Source organism: Protopterus annectens, chromosome 8.part0 (genome assembly GCF_019279795.1).
Source record: "Protopterus annectens isolate FY-2018-M chromosome 8.part0, PAN1.0, whole genome shotgun sequence".
Classification (NCBI taxonomy): domain Eukaryota; kingdom Metazoa; phylum Chordata; order Ceratodontiformes; family Protopteridae; genus Protopterus; species Protopterus annectens.
The window spans coordinates 1,500,453,437-1,500,471,971 of record NC_056741.1 but is presented as its reverse complement, the minus strand read 5'-3'; the positions used below and the strand labels follow the sequence as shown (position 1 = coordinate 1,500,471,971).

Sequence of the window (18,535 nt, the reverse complement as noted above, 5' to 3'; positions counted from 1 at the left end):
AATTCTAATCCTAACTCTTGCAATTTAACTGTGTGATACCTTAAACCTCTTGCATCAGAGGTCTCATGGGATACATGCAAATCACCCCTTAAGGATATCAGGTGTTTCAGCTAAATGGCAATTCTGAATGTCCATGACTTTTTCTTTTACTTACATTTTTAAGTCTATTTATGGACAATTCCAAGCCATTAAAGCCAAACCCCTCTTGTTGTGAACATGCATGTTTCTGCTTCTTATGACATCATCAGCACAGCACAACAAGAATGTTTGACCTTTGGAAACGCAGGGTTGTCATACCCAGCTGACATCCATAAACATTAGGGTGTCTATAAAATATCCCAACTAACAAACTAAAACAAAGAATTAAAAGGTCACACAGATAACCAACTGGTTAAAAACATAAAAAAGAAAAATCTAGTAAAGCTAGACTTCTAACTGTGTGGTACCTTAAACCACTTGCATCAGAGGCCTCGTGGAATCTATGCAAATCACCCCTTAAGGATATCAGGTGTTTCAGCTAAATGGCAATTCTGAATGCCCATGACTTTTACTTTTACTTTCATTTTTAAGTCTAGGCCATTAAAGCAGAAACATGCAAGTCCACAGCTAGAGGGGTTTGGCTTTAATGGCCTGGAATTGTCCATAAATAGACTTAAAAATTAAAGTAAAAGAAAAATTCATGGGCATTCAGAATTGCCATTTAGCTGAAACACCTAACATCCTTAAGGGGTGATTTGCATATATCCCATGAGGCCTCTGATGCAAGAGGTTTAAGGCATCACACAGGAATCTAGCTTTACTAGATTTTTCTTTTTATGTTTTTAACCAGTTGGTTATCTGTGTGACCTTTTTACTCTTTGTTTTAGTTTGTTAGTTGGGATATTTTGTAGACACCCTAATGTTTATGGATATCAGCTGGGTATGACAACCCTGCGTTTCCAAAGGTCAAACATTCCTCTTATGCTGTGCTCATGATGTCATAAGAAGGCAGAAACATGCATGTCCACAGCTAGAGGTGTTTGACTTTAATGGCCTGAAATTGTCCACAAATACACTTTAAAATGAAAGTAAAAGAAAAAATCATGAACATTCAGAATTGCCCTTTATCTTAAACACCTGATATCTGTAAGGGGTGATTTGCATATATCCCATGAGGCCTCTGATGCAAGAGGTTTAAGGTATCACACAGTTATAAGTCTAGCTTTACTACATTTTTCTTTTTATATTTATAACCAGTTGGTTATCTGTGTGACGTTTTTACTCTTTGTTTTAATTAACCCTTGTAATTTGGAAATAAGATTTTTTTTTTACTTAAAAGAAACAGCCTTGTGTTATGTTAACAACTCTGTATAAAAAAACACAATGAGCACAAAAAACATGAATCACACTAAGTTATTAATGTTACTTACATCCTCTGCATTGGTGGAACGATGTCAAGATCATCACTGTCCTGTAAAAGAACAAAGGAACAAATCAGCATATTCTCCTCTGAGCTGGTCTTCTCACTTTGATTAACATAACTATGTGACTAACTTTTCAAATGTCAAAATAATTCAAACATAATAAATTGTTTAAGAGCTTTCACCAATATAGCAGTGAACACTATAACAAAAAATAATGCAACACACAAAAATAATAAAATAAGCTCCATGACTGCTCTACAATTAAACCACTAAATGTATAAAATGCAGTTAAAAATGTAAAACTGGCCTTTAACACATTCTGTCACTCAAGATGGTTAACTCCCACACAGTAAACACAATATAATGAAATTTTGGGCTGAAGGTCTCTGTGGACAGAAGTCCCTCACATGTTGAACATACAGTCAGTGTAAGAAATCCAAACTAGAAGTAAATTACCTGCTAGACAGATAACCATCTTTGCTTATTACAGCTTGAGTTGCACATTTCAGATATCATTCAGCAAAATGCAATTGCTCTTAGTTTGTTTTAATCTGTGTATGTTCTACAGCATTTGCAAACTCTCGTACACTGCTTTGCTCATATGAGTTTTTATACTATGCATATCGCAATGCATTTGCTTGTTATGATTTTTTTAATGTTTTTTGCATTTGTATGCATATTGCATTTACCTACTTGGCCCAGATCACAGCTGAAAACGGTGATTGGACCAGTCCACTTACTTGGTTATCAAACATTACACAAATTCAATTTAATTAGCAAAGTCTGCATGTAGTCTCTTTTTGTCACCATATCCGTGTACTTCTTATTCATTTATGCATTTGAAGACTAAGTAGATGAACTGGGAATGGAGACTATCTTTAAACATGAATCAGGATCAAAGACAAAAGCAATATACACGTACCTAAACTATACCTTATTTACAAATTTTAAGGCTTACAAATATAGGTACAGACACCACACACTGTATCCCCTCACAAGCATTGTGAATCCAGGTAGTGTTATGGAGAAGAGATGACAGACACACAGACACACACACATTTATAGCCTTTACTAGTGAGCACTGGCAGGAAGGCTGTACTGATAATATTGATAGCTTTTGGCTAGCTTTGTGCCTTTTCCAGAAAGCATTTTATCTCCAGAATGGTTTAACATTCTCAGAAGACTTACAAGAAATTGTCAGATTGTGGAGGAAAAGAAAGCCCAAGCCCTGACTGTGGCACATATGACCCAGACAAATAAGCAGTCCGAGCACTGGAAAAAAACAGTTGAGAATGGGGAGAGTAAATGCTGCCGGATAGTTCCTAAGGGGGAGAGGAAGATGCTTGATCCACTACTTTAGTGATACCAAGCTGTTGCAAGTCTAAAATTCACTTTTTAATTTGAGATTAGCCAGAAAAATTTCACAACCATAAAATGTAACTGAGTTTAGAAAAATATTTATTTATGAACCAACTAGCTAGCACAGCATAACCCACGGCATAATTATAACAGTTGCACTTGGCTGAACTACAACCTAACAATCTGTAACTGCACGCTGTATACTATATGTCATTTACACAGCCATTAGCTAAATACTATATCATAAAAGATACCTATAGCACTGATACTGTCTTATCTGTCTTACTTCATGCAAATGAGTTTTGCTTCTTACCTCAATTAGCTCCAATATGCAACTAAATCTGAAATATTTCTTCCAACCTAGCTTACTAGACTGGACCCAGTTTACCTAATGAGAAACAAGCCACCAAATTTGGGGCTGCACATACAGCTAATATACTCCTGGCTAGAATCCTAATCCGGATTGTCTAATAAAGCTGGAATGTTGGCAATTTAAACAGTGTATAAAATAACCAAAGAGCAGTGCTGTATAACAATGAAGTTTCCAATACGCAAACCACTAGGCCAAAAATAAAAATGTAATAATGCAAAGCTTTTCGGGCTAACCATCCTTGATATGTTTAAATTTAGAGGAATAGATGTTGTTATGGGAAGCAGGGGAGGTGATATGAATAATATACTAGAATTAAAAGAATATGAATGGATCATAAGGCTTCAGGCTGACACTGAACCAGGTTTAAATAATGCTGTCAGCCTGAAACCTATATTGGTAAAAAGACAAAGAGAAAATATATAGCAAGTACATGTAGTTCTCTTTTTTAATGTTGAAGTTAATTTATTATTTTTAGTATACAAATGATGGTTTTTAAATACTTTATAAATTCAGGCACTATTGTTTTAAATGTTGTAATTGTTACTTGATGATGATAGGCTGGCTGTATCATGTGTTTTCAACTAATCCCTATTTAAAAGAGGAGATAAAAATTTATTATTTTTATGTACTGATGAAGGGTGGTTAGCCTGAAAGCTTTGCATTATTAATTTTTTATTTTTGGCATAGTAGTTAGCGTAATTTAAACAGTGTGCCAGTAAATAAAGAGATATGGGATATGTCTCTAATCCAGTGCTGTGGATAGTTCTGCAGCTCTAGGTGGAAGGTTTAGATGGAGGGATAAGGAGTTGTGGGACCATATTATAAAAGCCACAGCTATGCCTAGGGAAGAAGGAAAGACCACTTTTTCTTTTAAATAGGTTAGAAGTCTTAGTATTATCTGTATGAAAGTTGGCGTTTTTTTATGCTGACTCCCTTCTGTTAACAGTCGAGTCTCTGTTTATCTATTTACCATGGGCACACTAATTATTTTGTTGTAAAAAGCAGATTTCCTAGAAATACAACTACTATATATATTTGTCAGGTATAACTATGATTCATTTCTCAAAAATAATAACTTGAGTAGCCACTTTAGACCTGTACATTAAAAAACAAGAAGGTAGCAAACCCAGTAGGTAATCCAGAAATAAAATAAACCAGGTGCTCCAAGGGACCAGAACTTGTAAGACGAAAGTGCTAAACCTGTTTGATTTTTATAACAGCAGTTTGCTTTTAAACCTTTCTAGCTGTAAGACAATAAACTATTTGTGGATACAAGTTCTGGTCCCTTGAAGCACCTGGTTTATTTTATTTCTAGATCTGTACATTGAAATTCCACTACTAAGCTCTGATTGTTTTGCCACAGACTATGAGGAACATTGTAATGAACAAACCAGTCTGTTAACCATGTCTTTCAGGTGGCTTAATGAAATTCCCATACTGAAGTTTTGACTGCATTCATAATGTAGTGCAAAGTTTAATGCAAAGCAACACAATGGTCAAACAGCACTATTGGCAAGAGAAGGCATACTACAAAAGTATTACAAGGATAAATAACTTTGTCTAAAAACACAGCATGCTGAAAACAGAGCTGTGAGAAAGTCAGCAATGTAAAAGCTAGTTCAGATATACAGAAACCAAATAAGCTAAAGAAAATGGAGGCCAAAAGCAGCACATTATGATACAGTCAGGTGGGAATGCATCAAAGTAATTTGTTTAGTTTTGTATTTTGCCCATACTCTTTGGCTCATACATATTTTTTATACACTGAATTTCATTGGCTCTACTTTGCTGAAGTGGCTTCTCATTATTTCCATCCCTTTAATTGGCAGTATATGTAAGGTTTTATATTTTGGTTTGGATGATAGCAATATAGACAAGGAGTTAGTGGTTTCTTTTGATTTACATTAAAAGTCTATTTTAATGCTGTGGACTACCTATGTGCACTTCATCTAGAAAGTTCAACAATCTGGCAGCCACTTAGGGATTATTTCTGCTGAATATGTTTCGATTAATAGTGACTTAATAGTGCTCACCTACCAAATCAAGAAGGGCCATACCTCTCAACCTGGAAACATCAAAAATCTGGACAACAACCTGTGAAATGTAGGTACAACTGGCCAAAAATCTAGATGCTGATTAACATAAAATTTCCATACATAATTATGTAACCCCACCCATCCAAATGGAATTGTGGGAAACCAACATTCAAATGCAAATTGAAGAACAGTCAAAATATTAAACACAAAAATATAACAAGGACAATAGCGTTTTATTTATATTAACATTTGAGCTTGTATCAAACTTTGAACCTGTATAAAACTAAAATGCAATTTTCCTTTAGAAAAATAAAATTAACTGCTAGTAACCTGTTCTAACAACATTCTAAGTTTATAAGAACAATATTTTATATCTGTACCTATTTTTGGGTCTTTGTCCCTGTTATTTAAGACACTATCTAGATTTCTTGTATTAGGAAGTCGAGCAGTATGAATACTATTACTTTAAAAAGTGTCCATGGTTGTTCGTGATTATGGATTTTTTCCTGAGTCTATTGAGATTTACTTGGATGCTCAATTACATTTGCTGTTGTTTCTTCTGTAGAATAGTGTCTGTGCTGTACACATCTGCATTTGTGGCCAGTTGAACAGATAAGGGCACTCCAGCCATTAGAGCTCAAAAGAATGCTCTAGTGTTGTGCTGCCATATGGGAACTTGAGTGAGAGGAGCAAACTAGATGATTTGCGAGTTTAAAAAAAAAAATTTGCATGATAAAATGCTGAACCAGCAAGCGAGGAAGGAGAGACAGCAGGTCTGTACAGCTCCTCACAGAAAATAGCAAAAATGGTGACAATTCAAGTGGTTCTTCTCAGTTTTCTTTTTGGATGTTACTGTAAGTCAGCAAGTCATAAGACAGTGAAACATTACATTTTGCCTGTGATACATTAATACTGTTTCATTGTCCTTTTCTGATATAAAAACATAATTTTTTTATTTTGTTTAGAACCTACTCAAATGTGAATGAGTTCAGAAAACTAATAGGATGGTGGGCTAGTGACAAACACAACAGAGAGGTGGGGATGCTCTGCCTGAGTGCAATCCTACAGCACCATGCACTGAAATTGCCCTGATTATATTTTAAAATTCTTACTGCACTGAAATAGCAGTACCTTTCTTTTCCTACTTTTTCCCCTCTCTTAAGGGCCATGAATGAAATTAGACAGCACTTAATGTGGAGGAAATTAGTTATTTCCTGTAACACGGAGGGGGGGGGGGCCTAAAAGATATATGGCTTTACTACAAGTTGTATTGTTTGGCTTCACTGATCTGTAGGGATTGTTGTAAATGGAAGCTAGGAGGTACAGATAAGTAGGAATAAGAACTACTAAAAAAAAAAGAAGTTATGTAACTCACCATAATGTTCCATGTTTGTTGCCCATAACCTCGCCTTCATTCCTGACGACTGGGTTAAGAGTATCAGTTCCAACTTGGCCTAATACTAAAGCTTGAGAGCTTCCACTGACTCCAGGCTATACCCTATTCCATGATGCCTGGCGAGAGTTCCCCAGATCTTGTTTGCAAATACTAAAGAGTGTAATTTATCAAAATATAAGGTAGTCATACGATTCCTTAGCCCATGAGTCATGAAGTGAGAAGGGAATCAGACAACTCATGACCAGTTCCAGAAAACTTTCCTCTCGATCCTCCAGGTAGGGGGAAAGAAGGTGGGATACAAGAATGAAGGCGAGATTATGGACAACAAACATGGAACATTATGGTGAGTACATAACTTCTTTATGTTATGTTGTCACATCTCGCCTTCATTCCTGACTGTTGGGACAGTGTCCCCAGCACTTTCTTTCTTGGGTGGCTCAAAGGAATAAACTCTTCAGAACAGTGAATCCAAAGGAAGCCCTGTCCCGGGACGCCATGTCTACTTTGTAATGAGTGATAAAGGTATGAGGATTAACCAATGTGGCTGCAGCACAGATTGAATCCAGCAGAAGTCTGGCCTGAAAGGCGGTGGAGGTCGACAAAGCTCTAGTCGAATGGCCTCGAATTCTCCCTGGTAGTTGCTTTTGCTAAGAAATCTGTAAGCCATTTAGATAAAGTGACTCTTGAAACTGGAGCTCCTTTCTTATTGTCCGAGAAGGAAACAAATAATTGATCGGACTTTCTAAACTCCTTTGTCCTATGTAAACAGAAACGTAATTATCTATGGACATCCAAATGGTGGAGCTTATACTCTGCCTTGTTGCTACAGTTGGGAAAAAAGACAGGTAAATCAATAGACTGATTTAAGTTGGACTCACAGCATACTTTGGGCAGAAAAGAAGGATTTATTTTCAGAGAGACTCTGTCTTTGTGTAAAACCAAATAAGGAGAATGAATAGACAGGGCTTGAAGTTCTGATACCCTCCTGGCCGAAGTAATAACTGTTAAGAAAATTGTCTTCCATGTTAGAAATTTTAGTGGGCAAGATGAAGCTGGTTCAAATGGAGGAAACTTAGCAAGTACCAAATTTAGATCCCAAGGTGGTGGAGGCTCTCTTATTGAGGGTCTTAATAGGAATGTACCCCTCAGAAAACAATCTCTGAGACACAATATTGGATCCCTTGTCTCCTATGTGGAAGTTTGAAATGGCAACAAGTTGTACTCATACAGTGGCTGCAGCTGCACAGATTGAAAATTTCTGCTAAAAAATTCAAGAATCTAAGAAATAAGTGCTGTAAAGGGATTTAGATGATTTTTGGCAGCCCAGCAAGAAAACCTTTTCTATTTGCTAGCGTACAGTTTTCTAGTTGTAATCTTGTGTGACAAAACCAGAATGTGTTGCACAGCAGGGGAAATGTTTGGAAGCTTGGTAAGATGGGAAGTGGAGTAACCAAGCTGTCAGCTTGAGTCTGAAGGTCCAGAACTGGGTCCTGGATCCAAGGCTCCTCCTTAAGATGGGGCCAAAGGAAAGGGAACCAGATTTGTCGAGGCCAGTATGGGGCGATGAAAATTAGTTTGTGACTCAATGACTTTGCTTTCTGAAGAACTTTGGTTATCAATGGAAACAGGGGGGGGGGGAGGCATAAAGTAGCCCCGGGGGCCAATTGTGAACAAGTGCATCCCTTGACAATTCCCCCCGGAAGGGGGGTTAGGGCAAGGTAGCCGCTGCATTTGGCATTCATGGAAGTGGCAAAGAGGTCACAGCAAGGCTGGACACACTTGCAAAAAATTTGGTTCACAACTTCTTGTTTGAGGGTCCACTCGTGAGGCACAAGAATTGCCTGGTGGGATTTCCCCAGAATGTGTGACACAGAGGTTAGGATCTGGTTCCGCCTTGTTTGTTGATGTACCACACCACGGACATATTGTCTGTCTGTATTATAATTGTACCAGTTGGAAGAGAGCTCTGGAATGCTTGCAACACCAGAAGAACCGCCCTCATCTCTAAGACATTGATGTGCAAGCGGTATTCGTGTTCCTGCCAAATCCCTTGGATGATCTGTCCCAGATAATGCCCCCCACCCTATCTGGGAAGCGTCTGTGGTCACTGTAGCTATTGGATTGGGGAGGACAAATGGTCTGCCTATCGTCACCTGCATGGACTGAAGCCACCAACGTAGGTCCTCCTTGCAGGTATCCATAATGAGAATCTTGTGTGACATGGGTAACTCCTGCATGGACCACTGAGCAAAGAGAAGCCACTGTAATACTCATGTGTAAACGTGCCAGTGGGACTAATGTTATCATAGCTGCCATCAACCCCAAAACCTTGAGAACAAACTTTGCCTGCACCTTCCTTCTCAAGAGCAAGATCGATACCTGACAGCACAGTGTTTGCACCCTTTCTTGAGGCAGTCTTGCCACCATGTCTTTTGTGTTAAAGTCTGCTCCTATGAATGAAATATGCTGTGAAGGCAACAAGGCAGATTTTTCGTAATTTATGATAATGTCCAGCTCTGAGCACAGATGTATAGTGGTGTCCCATACCGTGGTCAGTAGATGCTGGTTGGTGGCGGGGAGGAGTCAGTCGTCTTATGTAAGGAAACACCCGGAATCCTAGCCATCTCAGGTGAGCCGTGACTACTGCCATGCATTTGGCAAACACTCTGGGGGGCTGTAGTGAGTCCAAAGGGCATAGCTCTGAACTGATAATGACAGGCTCTCAGCTAGAAACGGCGGTACCTCCTGGATCCAGATTTGTTGAGGCCAGTATGGGACGATGAAAATTAGTTTGTGACTCAATGACTTTGCTTTCTGAAGAACTTTGGTTATCAATGGAAACAGGGGGGGAGGCATAAAGTAGTCCCGGGGGCCAATTGTGAACAAGTGCATCCCTTGGCAATTCCCCTGGAAGGGGGGTTAGGGCAAGGTAGCCGCTGCATTTGGCATTCATGGAAGTGGCAAAGAGGTCACAGCAAGGGTGGACACACTTGCAAAAAATTTGGTTCGCAATTTCTTGTTTGCGGGTCCACTCGTGAGGCACAAGAATTGCCCGGTGGGATTTCCCCAGAATGTGTGACACAGAGGTTAGGATCTGGTTCCGCCTTGTTTGTTGATGTACCACACCATGGACATATTGTCTGTCTGTATTACAATTGTACCAGTTGGAAGAGAGCTCTGGAATGCTTGCAACACCAGAAGAACCGCCCTGATCTCTAAGACATTGATGTGCAAGTGGTATTTGTGTTCCTGCCAAATCCCTTGGATGGTCTGTCCCAGATAATGCCCCCCACCCTATCTGGGAAGCGTCTGTGGTCACTGTAGCTATTGGATGGGGAAGGACAAATGGTCTGTCTATCATCACCTGCATGGACTAAAGCCACCAACGTAGGTCCTCCTTGCAGGTATCCATAATGAGAATCTTGTGACATGGGTAACTCCTGCATGGACCACTGAGCAAAGAGAAGCCACTGTAATACTCATGTGTAAACATGCCAGTGGGACTAATGTTATCATAGCTGCCATCAACCCCAAAACCTTGAGAACAAACTTTGCCTGCACGTTCCTTCTCAAGAGCAAGATCGATACCTGATAGCACAGTGTTTGCACCCTTTCTTGAGGCAGTCTTGCCACCATGTATTTTGTGTTTAAGTCTGCTCCTATGAATGAAATATGCTGTGAAGGCAACAAGGCAGATTTTTCGTAATTTATGATAATGTCCAGCTCTGAGCACAGATGTATAGTGGTGTCCCTTACCGTGGTCAGTAGATGCTGGTTGGTGGCGGGGAGGAGTCAGTCGTCTTATGTAAGGAAACACCCGGAATCCTAGCCATCTCAGGTGTGCCGTGACTACTGCCATGCATTTGGCAAACACTCTGGGGGGCTGTAGTGAGTCCAAAGGACATAGCTCTGAACTGATAATGACAGGCTCCCAGCTAGAAACGGCGGTACCTCCTGGATCGCCAGTTCATCTTTATATGATAGTACGCATCCTGGATATCGATGGAGCACATCCAATTGTCCTTTCCCATAAAAGGGAGTATGGACTGCAGTGTCACCATCTGGAACTTTGTTTTCTTGACAGACTTGTTCAGTCTGCTGACATCCAAAATGGGCCTCCAGTCTCCCGTTTTCTTTGGAATTAAAAAGAACCTTGAGTAAGTTCCGGATCCGATTTGGTCTGCGGGGACTTTTTGGATGGCTCTTTTTATCTAGCAACCACTGAATTTCTAGAGTTGCTTGATCCCTTTGACAGGGTGGAATGTCTGGGATTGATCTTGCTGGTGGGGGTGGAGTAGAAAAGGGTATGATGTATCCCCTGAATATAATCAACCGTACCCACTTGTCTTGGGTGATTCTTAGCCAGGCTGTTGGGTACAGTGATAGCCTGCACCCGACTGCCTCCAGAGGTGGGCAGGCGGGCCTCCTTTCAGGAGCACTGGAAGGGCCTACCAGAGAAAGTATCTCTGTCGCCCTGATTCTGTGGACCTCCTCTGCCACGAGGGTGGCGTCTTCCATTGTTATTTCCCCCCTCTGCCCCTGGGGGAAAATTCACCATGTGCGTCTAGCAAAGCTCTTTGGGATTTCCGGAACCACATTTTTTCCACCCTTCTGGCCTTTGGGGTAAGGCCTGGTAGGGACAAAGAAACATACTCCCATGGCAGAGTTTTGTCTTCTTGCTCGCACCTGGTCAGAGTCTTTTCAACCTTTCGCCCGAACAAAGAAGAGTTGTCAAAAGGGGCATTTATAAAGGAAGACTTAAAGGGTTCAGCAAACTCACAAAGGTGCACCCAGGAGTGTCTTCTGAGAGCTATTCCTGTGCCTGCTGCCTTCTCGCTCCATCTGCTGCATACGATATCAGATACATGGAGGAATTCACTACAGAGCTCAAGGTCGCAAGCTGAGAATTTATCTTGTCTGGCACTCCTTCAGCTGAAGCACCTTGGAGGGAATCTCCTAGCTCTTTCAGGAGATCCCTCTGAAGTCGAGTGAAATGGGAAAACATATGCTTCCCGTACCCATCCATCGTTCGAGAGTCCTTATTCAGTGGACGAACAGATGAAGTCTCCAATAATTCCTTCTTGATGGCTGCCATCACCACCATAGCATCTACTGGGACACCTTTGGATAAAAACTCCTTATCATCAGGAGCTGTAATAAATTTGTTGGGCCTCCTTGGAACAGGTTCCATGAATTCTGGAGAGACCCACGCCTTTCAACTGACTACACCCAGGAGTTTGTTGAAAGGCAGAGACACACAAGAGGTGGAGGGTTGAGATCCAAATGCCTCCAGGTATACGGACTCATCTTCAGTAGGGGGGAAAAGGGTCTTCCAACCACCTCTCTGTTTCAGGATCTCTAGGATGTCTGAAAAGGAGACATCTTCAGAGGGTGATCGTGGGGACCCTTCTGAGTCCTCTAAGTCCATATCTGACATGACAGACTCAGGGGAGTCCAAATGCTTCCTCTTACAAGTCGTCTTCCGAGGGATCTCCTCCGAGGGGTACTCTGGGGAGGTTTCAGAAGAGGGGGGATCGCCCACTGGGGCATCCTGGGGGACTGGTTCTATGCACTTTGGCTGGAGGAATGATACTGAGGATGACAGTGGTTCTTTAGGGGGAAGAGTAGTTGCAGCTGAGGGTGGAGCAGTCTGAGGAGACAGCATGCTTCTAATCACCTCGAAGGCACCAGGGTCCCAGCCCGAGAGAGCTTTCGGTTCCGAGGAACCTGGAGATCCCTCCTGTGCCAAGGAGGATGGCTCCGAGGCTGATGTGGGCACTGAACTTACCTGCATCAAGGCCCCGAGAGGAAGAATCAGATCCGACAAGGGTCCGACCTGACCCTCCTCCCCGGACTCGCCGAGGGAGTGTTGGCTACCAGACCCCTCGAGGGAAGACAGCATCGATGAGGTCAGAGCAGAAGTCGGGGTCAATATACCAGTAGTGGTTTTCGGACCCAACAGTTCCACCACACAGACTTCCAAGCACTCCGGCTCTGAGCTCATCCGAGTCGGAGGAGGAACAGAAGACAAGTTAGGCACAGGAATAGTCTCCACTTCCATCTGGACTGGGCTCGTGAGAATTTTGGCTAAGGCCAGTGTATGCAGCAACCTCTTGACCACATGCTCCACATCATCATCAGAGAGGCTCCTGGACGATCGAGAGGAAATAGTGGACGATTTATGGCGATCAGTCACCGACTGCAACAGGGCTGACTGGGGAACTGGGTAGACCAGTTCCAAAGTTGGGGACCGGCTCCTTTTGTGGCTCCGAGTCAACTCCAATAAAACTGGTGGAGCCGATGGAGCTGTCGTCTTTTTGGGCCCAATAGCCTTCGGGAAAGAAGACACATGCTTGGACTTCTTATCCAGCTCAGACACCAGAGCCGATGAAGAAGATTTCTTTGAAGACTTTTCAGAAGAGGGGAGACGGAGGATTTTGATGACTGATTCCCTTCTACAGCCACATCAAAAGGACCTTTAAGTAGACCCCTCACAGTAAGTTGGTTCCTGCATTCGTGCAGTACCCTGGAACTGAATCCATGGCAGATCGAGCAGGAGTCCTGCAAATGAATGGCACCTAAACAGTGCACACAGCTAGTGCGCCCATCAGTCAGATACATCTTGTGTGTGCACGAGTCACACTTTTTGAAGCCAGACTGTTTGGCTTCTTTAGCTTTTTCACCAGAATCTTTAGACATTTTTTTTGTCACCCCACTAACGCAACTACAAACACAGCAAAAGAAAACTTAAAATTAAACAAGTTTTCTACCTTTTTTTTTTTTTTTTTTTTTTAAGAACAGCTAAAGAAAAAAGTCTCTAACTTAAATGACGATCTCCTCTAGCCAGAGGAGACGTCTTTAACTAAAACCATGACCCTCAGAGAAAAGGGATTGCAAAAAAGGGGTATGCAGAGCCCTCTAAGTTAAATGGGCTAACACAACAAGGACAAAAAAAGAATCCTCTTTAAACGGGTTCGCTGAGGATAAAATTAAAGTTTAACAAGATAAGGATAGAAATACGGACCTGTGAAGGAAACGACGGCCCACACAACAAGAAAAAAACACAAACAGCAGTAACACAGAGTATATATTAATGCACACACACACCAAAAATCCTCTAAGAAGATAAGGGAAAGGTTTTAAACAGTTTACAATCCTAACTAAGGAGAAAAATAGACCAAAAAGTAAAAAAATACTAAAATTTAGCCTGTGCCAGTGAAACGCAATCTCGATCCAGCAAAGCGTCAAACGAGATCTAGAGAACTCTTGCCAGGCATCATAGGATAGGGTATAGCCTCGAGCCAGTGGAAGCTCTTGAACTTTAGTATTAGGCAGAGTCAGAACCGATACTCGGTTCCGAACCCAACCGTCAAGAATGAAGGCGAGATGGGACAACATAACATCACTGATTAGAATAGGTGTACAAAGTCAAGCAGAGGACAAACAGGTCCAGGTGCCATGTTGAATAAATGCCTGCAGAGCAGTGCAGGAATTCAGCTGCTCTTGTTAAGAAAAACATGCAAGAGTTGTGCTACAGTTCACTTTTATCATTGCAAGTATAAAGTATTTGTAATCTTAGGTTACGTAAGCTAACACATTTAGTAGTTTCTTGACAGTAGCATATACTTCTGTAGTTTATACAGGTAATAGTAACAGCTCTGTCGGGTTTTAAATGGTACAAATCAAATGTATTCAAACTTAAAAAAAAATGGAGTATGTGCTGACTGGTAGCATTGTATACGTTCTCTTATTTTTTAAGCATTCCTATCTCTAAATGCATATCATTTATATGCAGCTGCTGCAATTACTCTCCGTGCAAGGCAGCATATATGGGACTATGAATGTCTATCCTGTTTGTTTCAGTAAGTGACCTCTGCACACACCTTTATAGACATAAACCATCGGTAAGCACACTGCGTGGAATGCCCTTTTGAACACCATGATTTGTTTGTTTCCTGGTTTATTTTATTTTCTAATGGCGCCATTACGAAAGCAGGAAAAATAATGAGTCAATATGACAGGAAATAATAAATATGTTTAACACTATACCAAAGCAGATTACATACTGCATTCTCTGGCTTTGCCTTGAAGCAGCAGGTAAAACTGAAATGTCAGGGGGGATGGATTACATGTATTAGGCACTCGCTCTGTGATCTCTGCTTATGGGTTATCCTACCTTATATTTTATCAAGTAAAAGGAATATTGCTCAGGTTACAGACAAGTTCATAAACTCTTCTGAAGCGCCCCTGAGAGCTTTAAAATATTTGACCAAAGCTCACCAAATAATAACCATAAGTAAAAGATCCAAGTCAAAAAGCCACTTAAAATGACTGCTGCTGTTCACATATAGCAAATACCATTGGAATTAATATGCATTTACATATTTACAGACTCAAGTGTTGGCACTGCGATATTAAATAATTTTGGACACTTGCAGCCTACTGTGTCTTTTCCACTTAGTTGGGAGTTTGTGAAAGCGCAGTTACTGTGTGTTGTATTTGGTTTTGGCACCTAATACAAACCAGAAGACATGGTACACATGGGGAGACAGTTCACTTGGCAAATAGTGATAACGTGAAGATGTCAGGGGCCGTACTTTAAAATTGTAAATAAAAAATAAAAAAAAGACATTGGGAATTGAAGGGGCCACTCGGAAATGTGTGGCACCCCATTATTTTGCCCAAAAACTGGTAAATTCCAAGGAATACGTTGCAGTTGAGAGGTATGAGAAGGGCTGTGCATGACAATCCTGTCTACCCATTCAGTCATCAAGACAAGCCTTAAAGACAGTCAAAGTAGAACTTTATTTGACCTGTCGTGGTACGTTATTTCATAGGATGGGAATATGTTGAGATAGGAATCTCTGTCTCCAGTGAGTCTTGTTTATTTGTTGATGTAGATTTAGATCCCTAGTATGGGTTAATGTTCAGTTAGTCTTCCATAACTCTAACTGTACTTTCAAATGACAATAAAGCTACAAGCAATATGCATATTAAGTGTTAAAAAATGCCTTCTAATAGTTCACTCTAAAAATGCATTATGGTGGCTAGAAGCTCAGTTCTTAGTATGCTGTATGCAGAACATTCTAATAAAGATCCAGATGTTACACCGCTATTCTCAGACCCTCCTCCAAAGAGTGATTAGAATGAGTTTTGGTCTTTCTTCACTGAATTCAGAAAAGGCTTGATACTGACAGAATTGTATGACTGTGTTAAGGAGCATCCCATGCCACAGGAAGAGACAGGATACATCTACCACTACCTCCATCTCTTCTTACTATATACAGCAGAATAAGACAAGCAGTGTTCTCCCATGTGGCAAGCACGTAGATCTGTGGAGCACCCCAGTTCTTGAACACTCTGAACAGGCATAGCTGCGAATTCAGAAAGCCAAGACAGGACTGAATGCCCGAGTGTGTCCATCAATTCATTAACATTCCCAGGAAAATGAACTTGTAAGGAGGATCCCCATAACAATGGCCCTAAAGCATCACTTTCCAGCATTTGGTACAATTCTGCCATCACCATTTGTTTGTTTATTCATTCATTTCTTGGTTAACCAGGCAAGTGTGCTGGTCCAGGACCCTATTCAGCTATGTACAAAAATCAATGAAGGCAAGAGGGGAAAAAAACTTTAATGTCTACTGCCTTGGCAACATGTCTTTTACAGACTAACCAACACATAAATAACAAAGGCATATATTTAAAAGTTAAAAGCAAGTCACCTGGCCAATGTAAATCACATTAATCAAGACTATACACCATGTTTAAAGAGATATCTAAAAACGTAATACACAATGTAACAATTCACATATTCAATGTAATGTTTCAAACATTAAAAATACGTTAATGCTATTAAAACTTAAGAAGTCCAAAATAAAACAGATGACACGCCCAAACAGAAAAGGATTCATTGAAATAAATGCACCCTTCAAGACAGTAGCCTTTTGCTATATACTTTAATTCAACAACACAAGATTATTTTTCAGTGAATCCTTTTCTGTTTTGGCGTGTCACCTGTTTTATTTTGGACTTCTTTGGTATTTTACATGCTATTAAAACTTAAAAAAGATAAACATCCTGAAAAACATCCAAGAAAAAATCATAAAAACTTCTAGCCATCACCTGAGCCCATTGCATAAAACAATACATACCTTAACAGAGACATAAGTAAAATATAAAATACAGGTTATGTGACTCAATTTAACAATTCAGTCAAATACTGTAGGGAACAAATATACAACTAAATAGCATGGAATGGATTAATTGTTTACCATTATAAGGAAAAGCCATGGGTGTATCGGTTTCTCTAAAGCTTTCAGAGACAAGAGCACTGCTCTGAGCTCCAAATGACTTAAGCAGGGCCTCCTTTGCCAAGATGGAACCACAGTCTAAGCACATTGTGGGAGCATAGGTATGCACCACAGCCTGCAAATAAAGTATCTACTGTCAAGTTCAGGGAGTTCACTGCAGAAAAGGAACACTTAGAAGACTGTGAGGGATCATCTACCACTCCAAGGTATAGTAACAGGAGTCTGACATTAAAAGCTCGCATAACCATACAGAGTCGCTGAAACCACTGGTAACTCAATTCATAGTACACTGCAAACATGCAAATGACACCATGAAACTTGTGGCCACCATGAAGACCAGAATGCACAGCAGGATCAGAGCCTGAATGAACTTTGTAATGCATCATCATCTAGTAGGCAAACACCATAATCATCCAAGTTACACTCCAGAAGCAGGAATGATCAAGACTATAGCATATGTAGCACTGCCCCAATGAAGGATTTCTTTTATACAGTCATGCAGGACTTCTTTCAATTTATGGTGAACCACAGGGATGGCACATTTATGGGACAGCAAACTCCAAGGAGTCCATGACCACCAGTCACCCTGTTAACAGCACAGCTGCTGACCTGACCCTTCATCATTTCGAGCATAATGACCAATAAGGTGATGAAGACTTGAGGAGCTAAGAAAAGCCTAAAAGGCAACACTTCAAGGTGGAAATGACCACTAACCAGAACAAACTGGAGGTGTCTCCAGTGCACAGCCCAGCTGTGAAGTGCAGAATGCCATCCATCATATGCAGCAATACCATCCAGGTCATGAGTGTGAACAATGAAAAAAAATCTGTTATGTTTGCTGAAGACATGGAGGTCTACATGGAAAGAAATGATCTCTCCTCTGCTGGACAAAGAAGACCTGGGAGAAAATCCCCATTTGCCCTCTTGCATCAGGACACTATCTGCAGCTCATTTAACAATACAGTATAGGCCATTCCCAAAAGCTCTGCTATGTTAGTGATTCCCACAGGAAGGCGTGTGAACTCCAGCATGCTTGAAGACCATATATTGAACACAGTGTAACTGATATCTAAACTGGGCTGAACTTGGAACAGCCTCCCCCTACAGGTGGGTCCCGGACTAGAGTCAGGACTGCTGCAGGCCTGCAGGGGAAGTCAATAACCTGAGCAAACTTTGCATCGTCGTAGGAGGCATACTTTACACCCTTCCTCAAACACAAGAGAGAAAGTCCAGTTTATTTTATTCAGGCTGGCCATATTTAGCACAGGAAAGGGTGGAAATTGAAGAAGGGTGACCACAGAGGCCCCTCTACAGTGATGAGAACCTGCTTTCTTTTATGGATATCACTTACCACAGTCCCAGGCAAGCTATCTGAAGAGCATATCTCCAAAAATGTGGATCTAGCACTGACTACAAAGCATAGGTTCAGATAAAATAACTTTAGCTAGCAGATTTAGGAGACTCTCCCTCTCATGCCCTCCCTGAGGGAGGAATAAAAACACCTTGTTGGAGTTTTAAGTAGTTTATTCAGTTAAGTAGATCGATGGATGAGTGTTCCTGTTCAATGGAATCATGTTCTACAACCATTCCTTCTGTTAAGAAAACTTCAGCCATGCTATCCTGAACAAGTGCACATCTTAGCATGCACATTACTG

At 40.9% G+C, this 18,535-nt stretch overlaps 1 protein-coding gene across 1 annotated transcript in view; it reads right to left on the bottom strand.

Moving 5' to 3' along the window:
* NFRKB (nuclear factor related to kappaB binding protein) overlaps positions 1–18,535 on the bottom strand; it is a gene marked incomplete in the record, with an annotated part of 1,477,031 nt that overhangs the window by 849,906 nt on the left and 608,590 nt on the right. Inside the window, 1 exon segment of the mRNA XM_044081086.1 lies at positions 1,410–1,450. Within this exon segment, the coding sequence (XP_043937021.1) occupies positions 1,410–1,450 (41 nt within the window).